This window comes from Crocodylus porosus, unplaced genomic scaffold (assembly GCF_001723895.1).
Source record: "Crocodylus porosus isolate Cpor-Errol unplaced genomic scaffold, CroPor_comp1, whole genome shotgun sequence".
NCBI lineage: Eukaryota > Metazoa > Chordata > Crocodylia > Crocodylidae > Crocodylus > Crocodylus porosus.
Genome location: NW_017728947.1, coordinates 54,135,517 through 54,143,671, shown reverse-complemented (window position 1 = coordinate 54,143,671; position 8,155 = coordinate 54,135,517). Strand labels below are relative to the sequence as shown.

The 8,155-nt window shown below is 41.0% G+C and overlaps 1 protein-coding gene and 1 long non-coding RNA gene across 6 annotated transcripts in view; one reads left to right on the top strand and one right to left on the bottom strand.

The window, feature by feature from the left end:
* Nucleotides 1-991: 991 nt before the first annotated feature.
* On the bottom strand, nt 992-6,899 carry LOC109321072. 3 transcript variants are annotated; one of them, XR_002103967.1, is made up of 4 exons: nt 5,748-6,899; nt 3,282-3,416; nt 2,032-2,246; nt 992-1,298 (listed from the first exon to the last, which is right to left on the bottom strand). It is a non-coding gene; the product is annotated as an uncharacterized LOC109321072 (long non-coding RNA). The 3 variants fall into 3 exon arrangements; XR_002103965.1 differs by having other exon boundaries at nt 5,735-6,898; XR_002103966.1 differs by lacking the exon at nt 3,282-3,416 and having other exon boundaries at nt 5,735-6,883.
* Nucleotides 1,673-8,155, top strand: part of LOC109321068 (cytosolic phospholipase A2 delta-like) — a 50,085-nt gene continuing 43,602 nt past the window's right edge. The window contains exons 1-2 of one of the 3 annotated variants that reach the window (XM_019551370.1): nt 1,673-1,678; nt 4,365-4,414. In XM_019551370.1, the coding sequence (XP_019406915.1) occupies nt 1,678; nt 4,365-4,414 (51 nt within the window). In that variant the 5' untranslated portion in view covers nt 1,673-1,677. Of the gene's footprint in view, nt 1,679-4,181; nt 4,415-8,155 lie in introns of those variants that run through there. The other 2 variants (XM_019551371.1, XM_019551369.1) reach the window with 2 other exon arrangements.

Sequence of the window (8,155 nt, the reverse complement as noted above, 5' to 3'; positions counted from 1 at the left end):
ATTAGGAGGCTGTAGCTACAGTGTTCCAGCATAACTAAATGCAAGCATCTCTCTATTATTGCTTTAAGTTCAGTTTGTAACCAGTTACTGACATGGCTGCTTCTGAATATCATTTGTCTGTATATTGCATTATGTTAATACATGGCTGGCAACCATAGCAACTCATTGTGTGTAATCTTTGCCCGTATCCCCAGACTATCAGAACCACTAGAATAGTGGTTATCAACCTTTTTATACTCAAGGCACCCCTCAGAGACTGCCAGCTCTTAGCTTTCACTCCTTTTTTGACTACAGAAAACTAATACAGCAATTCTTCTGTGAAAAAAAGCTTGGAAAGAGCACAAATAGGTCAAAATTGTTTTTGTCACTATAGATTTGAAATCTCTGGGTTTATGTTGTGAATTATTTGTAGGTGTTTACACATCTAATGGTGCCAGTGTTGCACAGCACCCTTAAAAGTATCTTATGGCACCCTAGGTTATTGTGGCATGGTTGAGAATGGGTGTCCTAAAAAAACAAGTATTCTGACATCAAAGAGAGAATCTAGAAATGGAAAGGTCATCATGGGCGTACGATGTACTGAGAATTTGATGAGAACATGACATTTTGTGTACGGACAAAGCATCTTTTATCATTTATCAAATCATTTATCAAATCATTTATCTGCATGACTGCCTTCAGCTAGAAAGGTAAATCATTACATCTTGTAATTCTTTTACTGAATTTTATGAACTAAATGCTACAGCTCCAGTATATGAAATCTGTTCCTATGTTCATTCTGCTGTGGGAGCACCTCCATTTGTTGTGTCACAGTCTGAGGCATTCAAACATTAAACATTTATTTTAAATTAATTTGAGTCCCCAGATGAACAAATTTCAGTAGCCTATATAATATCCCTACTCTGCTTAGAGTCCCATCTTCAGAGCCCCTTTTTGCAGAGATAGTCCTGTCGTTGTTAACAGGGCTTAAATAGATGCAAGATTGGTGAGGTGAGGTGAGGTAATATCTTTTATTGGACCGACTTATGGTTGAGAGAAATATTAGACAATCAGGTACAAAATGCCCTTCCTCGGGTCTGTGAAAGCAGCAAGCACATCACAAGTTAACTATCAGAACAATGTAGAGGATGTCACTGCAGAGCAAATGTGACGATGTTCTGTTTTTTTCTTCAGTGTCCCATTGCAACACTGGGAGGTCCTGCACTCACTGCTCCCCTGGTAGCTTCTCTGCTGCTTCTTATAGATTCTGTTTCAACTCCAATGTCTCTCAAGTTAAAGCAGTCCAGTAACTTTCTCATCTGGAAAACGAATAAACCTCGATATCACTTCCAATCTTGTTCCTGCTCATGCCATGCTCAACATCCAGCAAAGGGCATATATCACTCTTAGGTGCATCATCCTGTTTCTTTTTGTTGATATGTTTTATTCTCCCCAAACATCTTGCTTAGCTATGGGCTAATGTAAGCAATGTCTTGCTTAGCTGACTCTCATGTAAGACAAAACCTACACCTGTCTGAGTGCAGCAATGTGGTCTGGAGAAGGTGACTTCTGAGGTAAGCGAGAAGTTCTTCACAGCCTACTGTAAAGGTAAGTAGGAGGACCCCTGGGGAGGGGTCAGGGGGACATTTCAAGGCAAAGGTGAGAAAGGAAGATGGGAAAGGAAGGAGGAATTTGGCCAGTGGAGAAGGGAGCTTGACTGGTAAAAGAGAAACATGGGGAGCTACAAGGGGCATTTAGGAGAGAGTGAAAGGACATGGCGTGGGGTAGCGGGCAGGGAAGATGTTTAAAGGGACACTTAGGATAAACAGATGTTCCTTTCCATTTAATGGGTAAGTATCTTCCATGGCTTGTTTTTTTGTGGGGGGAAGGGGATGGAGCTCCATCCCACAGTGCAATATGGGGAGTTTTGGATGGGTGCTACCACTAGCACCTTCCAACAGCCAGACACTTAATCTAGTGATAGTCTTCAAAAACATGAAGCACTTGTGCATTCATATCTCATCCCTCACTGGCAGCACTCTGTCTGCTTACCATAGGCTGAGCCTTGTAGCTCACAGGGACTACACAGTGCCTGGGGTCTTTCTCTGCTTACGCCCACTAATGGAGGGGTTTTCTGGATCTGGCAAGATCATGTGTAGTTCAGCTAAGCTGTATCTCAGCTGCAGGACATTATCTTGTGACACTTGACATGGAGTGTGCAACTTTTTATTGTAAATATTTAAATTCTCCTTTTGGTTCCTATCTCACTGTGTGAAAGAATGACACAAAAAAGATCATCAGTCATCATTTTGATAGAATTTACAAACATTATGCTTAAATCTCCAGGAGGTAAAAGTATTACATTAAAAAAACACACTCTTTGATCCTTGGTCTTTAGCACATTTTACTTTATTACTGTTAGTCATGTGCATTACAGCTGTACTTTTGACCCTGTCAAACAGGACTCCATCATGCTAGGTATTATACCAGCAAAATGCCTGGCTCCAAAGAGCTCACAGTCTAAATAGACAAGACACAATATATAATAATAAAAGGCAGAATGGACAAGGTGATGACAAGAAGCACATTCAGTGTTTTTTTTTCCTTGAGGTAGCATGGAGAAGATAAACTAAAAAGAAACAAAAGCGGGGTGGGGAATGAGAGTAGCAGGGGGAAGGCTGAGTGGAAGACACTGGGGAGTTGGAGGTACAACCAAATAGAAAGCCAGTTGAAACTGCAAAGAATGGGTTTGACCAAGGTAGTTGCAAGTCAGATTTCTGTTATCTAATTTATTATGATGGGACCTAGGTCTAGCAGCCAAATGAAAAAAGAAAAAAAAGTGGTGTCTTATAGACTAATTTAGAGAGAGGTAAGCTTCTGGCAGCAACAGTTTGCTTTGTCAGATGCTATGAAAGCTATAGTCTCAAAGCTATAGTTACAGCCCCTTTTACTATGTAACAAGAGGTGTGGACAAACAATATGTTTGCTACAGAGTAAATGAACTACTTCATAATAAAAAGTGCACCAAATGTACAATACGGAGCTTTACACTAGGGTAAGTCACTTCATTCTATGGAAAAGGTACCTCTCAGAAGGTGGGGTGTTATACCAGTATACCAGTTGTGTGTCTGCTCCCCTAGTCAGTTCAATCTGAGTACCCATTTGCTCTGTGTAAACTGGCTTCTGAACTGCCTCATTTCCAGGCACTGTAATAGCACACACTACTGGCAGCCAAGCTGTGGCTGAACTGCACAGCCCCAGTTCCTGAGCTGGGTGGTCACTGGTCAGGCAGCAGTGCTTACCATGTTCTCTCAGCCATGGACGTGAAGGGCTTGATCATGACTTCACTCCTTTTTCAAAATCCTAGATGCACTCTTGCTGGCAGTCAGTTTGGGAAAGCTGTTTATGTGTCTACTCCTTCCCATGTAGTAAATGTACTGTCAAGTAAAATCTGGGATAAATTACTCCATAGTAATCATGTCACATCTGTACCCTAATTCATATTTCAAGTAGTCAGGAGCTGTGTATTAAGTCCTGTCACAATGGGCAAACACACCATCACCATCAACCTCCCTCCTATTCATAAGCTGCCCTAGGTACCGCACTGTCAACCTACTACCAGAAATTATCTCTCAAGTCTGATTTTTATAGTGGTCAAAAAGGTGGAAGTGTCCATAACATGGAGAGGAATATTGAGTAGCCTGAGTGCTGAGCTAGACAGGTAAAGAAACTTGCCATAGGAGGCATTTATAAAGAATCCATAAGGTAAGTGTAGATTAGGAATTTTACTGGCTGGGAATTTTCTAGGGCATAAAGCAAAGGCGCCAGCCTGCCTTAACTCCACCCTGAGCACAGGAAGGAGCAGCCTGTTCCTTGAATGCCACAGAAGTACTGCGTTGTTCCTAAGCTGGTACAGACTGTCTCCAAAAGTTTAAACACCAGAGCTTGCAGCATCTCAGAAGATTTTCAATCACCTAACAGAAGCTGTGATATTTAGTAGATGTCATATGGTGCTGAGCTCATATCCTCCCGGTAAGTAGACATGCCTTTTGGCCATAAACCTCTGCAAGTTCAGTAGAGAGTGGCACTGTTGGGATTCACCCTGATGAATATGGAAATGGTCACCTGCCGTCTGAGAGGTCAGTGTTTGATACTGCTGTTTGTCTTCTTCCCTCAGGGAAGAAGATATTGAGGTTCTTATGGGTGGGCATTTTTGGATAAGAGATGCATTGAAGGAATATGCTTTTTGAAATGTAGGAGTTAGAGAGGGTGGAGCTCAGAGTCTGCATGAATTAAACCTGTCATGCAGCGCACAGTATTTAACAGTGAGTGACGAGCTGTGGGCATGCCTGTTGGCCAGCACACAATAGCTCTTTCTGATCAAGTGTCACCTTTCCCATCTATCCTGCCAATCACAGAGACTGCAATGCTTAAGGTATGAAAACTAATAAAGGTTTCCTGTGTTTAAAATTTGACAGAGACCTGGCTATTCAGGAATTATATAGCAAGTCTCAAAAAATGCACTCTGGGTCCTCTGAGAGGTGGAGATGTGCTGCTAATAGGAGATCACGAGAACTGAATCTTGCGTTTGTTTCAAGGACTGCTCTAAGGAAGCATTTAGCCAGCTAGCAGTGGGAAGCAGCAGGATGACCCTGATGTTTTTCAGTCTTTGAGGGTGTGTATTTTCTAATAATAATCACTTTCAGTTTTTTTCAAGAAAAATGATTAATGTTGTTAGAGACAATTCAGTTAGAGTGTTTAAGTGGATTAAGCTCTGCTGTCAGTTATACCGGTCTACATCTCAGTAAATTCCACTGACTTCAGTGGACTTAATGACGTAATGCGTGCATCTGTCATACGATAAGTGGGTGCAATTCTACTGCAGTTATAAATATTCCTGTACGTAGATTTATGCAAGAGGCTTTCCATCTGTGAAGTGATTTGAGACTGCTCAGTCTAAAAGGCTCTTTAGAAATATAAGATACTATTAGAAGATCTTCTTACTGTTTATTATATGCAGAAAGCAAGATAGAGATGTACCTTCTTCAGACTAACACAGTTAGCTTTGTTTATTATAGCTTACTCTACCATTAATTCTGGTGTGTAATCATATACTTCATTCATCTATGCATTCAATGCAAAGATTAAAATCACGTTTTCAGAGTTGTTCCTATCTGCAAACATAAGAAGCAGTTGAGAAAAATTGTGCGCTGGGCTAAAGAAAATTTACCAGTGATGCATTATTATGATAGAGAGAATGTAGCAGCTATTTCATTAATAAGACTCTTAGCTATTAAGTTGGTAATTACCATACAAATGGATGGCTAAATAGTAACTTTTCCCAGGTAGGGAACACCCTTTTAGAGCTGTAGTCAGACAAAACAGCCAGAAACAGATCTAAATTAAGAACCATGATCTATGGTGTTACTTCTTTTAATAAACTACTGAAGCCAGGTTTCCTGAGTGATTGGGGTGACAAATTCAGTTGTGAACCAGCAGATGCTTAATCTCCGAGGCTGTTCTGGAGAAAAAGATTGTTCACGCTGAAAGTAAGTGATCCAATCTTGTATCCTACTCTTAGGAAATGGTATGGTTGGACTCTCTTTTACCAGGGCAAGTTATGACATAGAATAACTAACTGGTGCCTAAGTGTGTGATGCATTGATCATTTACATTGTAAGATATATCTTTTTAAATGTAAACTGCATGGACAGTCCTTGTAGCAGAGACTAGAATCTGGATTCCATCCTTGTACCTGAATATCTTACCAATCCTCCAGCTACAGAGGGATTCTCCACCCTACTTGTCCTCTCCTTCTGGCTCCCGTGACTTCTGCATTTTTGGCTGCATAGTGACACAGCTTCTACAGGAAGGGTGGAAGAATCCCTCTCACCCAGAATAGCCTAAAGCCTCGTGGTTTAGGGCACTCTCCTGGAAACAGATGTGGGTTTGAGCACCCTCAGGCTGAAGAAGCAATTAAACCCATATCTCCCACTTCCTGAGAGACATCTCTATCTAGTAGGTTAATAAATAAAAGGTAGGGTGATAATAGCACTACCACCTCCTACTCCTTTTTCAGCTGTGTATTAGAATTAAGTAATTACAAGTACATTTTTGAGGAACTTGATTGTAGTGGTGTGCTCTGAGCATGGTTGCCACATCAGCCCTTTCACAGGACTTAGGTGGAAAAATACCTTTGTAGGTTTGATGTCCGATTGGGCTGAGGGAGGAAATAAGCATGAAGATGCTCAGTTCTGAGCATGTGCAGAAGTAGAACTCTCTTAATTTCTCAGAAAATGTTCAAAATAAACAAGAAGGCAAGTACTGAATGTAAGTACTGTGAAGGCTAGGTAATAAAGGAGTTTTTTGGATCAAAGTTTTGACCTTGGGACTCTCACTGTACCATTGCTTGTGCCTGAACAGCCATGAATTACCTGGTTCTTGTCAGATCTTTTGTGAGAGAGGAGTTCAGCAAGGAGCAGGAAAGATAACCTTACATACAAAAGAGAAAGGGAAATGTATGAACAGAACTAAAATATAGCCTTTCACAGGAAGAAAAAAATTCTGCTCCAAGATAAACTGGACCAGTTTTGAAAATGTGTTACCTTGGGTTATCTAATGGAGAAAAGGATAGTGCAGAATATTTTAGGATTTTACAGCCACATCTGGGATGATTTGAATACTTTGTGAATGGTTTGAAAGTTAAGGGTAAGTTAGAAAATTACTGAATGGTCAAGAGCTTAGATTTTTATTAAACTGGCTGCAATTCCTCTGAAGGTGCACGCTGTTTTGAAATGTAAAAGTTGCAAGATTAATCATTAATAAAATCCAGTTAATAAAATAATCCTTAGTCGTGCAAAAAAGACAGTGAATTAAGATGCCACCATTCACAAGAAGTCAGCAGATGTTTAAAACAAATGTAAAACTCATGACAGCATTATGATTCTGACTGCAAGTTGCTTATTTCCAACCTTTGATCAGGATAAAGCAAAGTAACAGTTGTATAATCTTACATGTGGAACAAATATGGACAGCTAACAGGAGAATAAACTGCTTTGGGAAACGAACCAAACTAATGTTTTATTAACAACTAAAGGTTTACAAATCTAGGACAAGCTGTGAATATTTAATCCTTATATGCCACCTCCATTTTACCTTCCTTGACAAATCAGGAGTGCTGCATGCTGTATGGCACGGGTTGCCAACCGGGGGTATGTGTACCCCCGGGGGTACTTTGGAAGGCCTCATGGGGTACATGGCAGTTTGTTGGAGAAGCCGCCGGGACTTCCGGTTTCACTCCTCAACTGGCTGCTGAGGGACTTCTCCCCCCCTTGCTTCTTGACTGGCTGTCGGAGGACTCCCCACTTCTGGACCAGCCGCCAGGGGTACACTAACCAAAAAAGATTGAAAACCCCTGCTGTCTGACATAAAATCTAACCCTTGCTCCTAGGTGAGGCTCTCTCTTTAATCATAGTGGGCTTGTCTACACGTGAATTTAAGTGTGCTTAAATTTAGTGCATATTAAACTAATGCTCATTAAGCATTTTTTGGCAGTACACATGCTTGTGCCACGATGTCGGGTGCTTTTAAAAGCTCCTGGTGCTACGGCACATGCATTTGTATAAAAGGCAAAATGCACGTAGGTGCTGAGAAAATGGCGGCAGCACGCTTTTGAACTAAAACTCACCACTGACATTTTCACAGTGCTGATGCACGTCACCATTTATACAAATATATGTGTAACCTGGGTACACAAGGGTGTGCCCTATTCTCAATTGAATGGGATAGGTAGGCAGAAGGGGGTGCTGTGAGAGGGATGCCAGAATTTCGAGCAGATCCCTCTTGCCTCTTTAGAGTTAGGCCAAGCCCAAAGTTCTTAACTATATACAATTTATTAAGTTATAATATACATAAACATAAAACTAAATATCATATACATATATTTACACAGTGAACACTACCCAATAACCAAGGTCAAACCCTAAATAACACTATTTACAACATCACAATATGACATTTCAATTACAGAATGTAAGATGCAAACATGAACCATCTTAACATCTATTCCTTAATATAGTCCCTGACCCATGGCACAAGATAGCCCTCCTTCCAATGGGGTCCTTTGGGGGGTGTCCAGGAAGCACCAGGGGCCCCTCCCCTTAGGGCCTTGACTAGG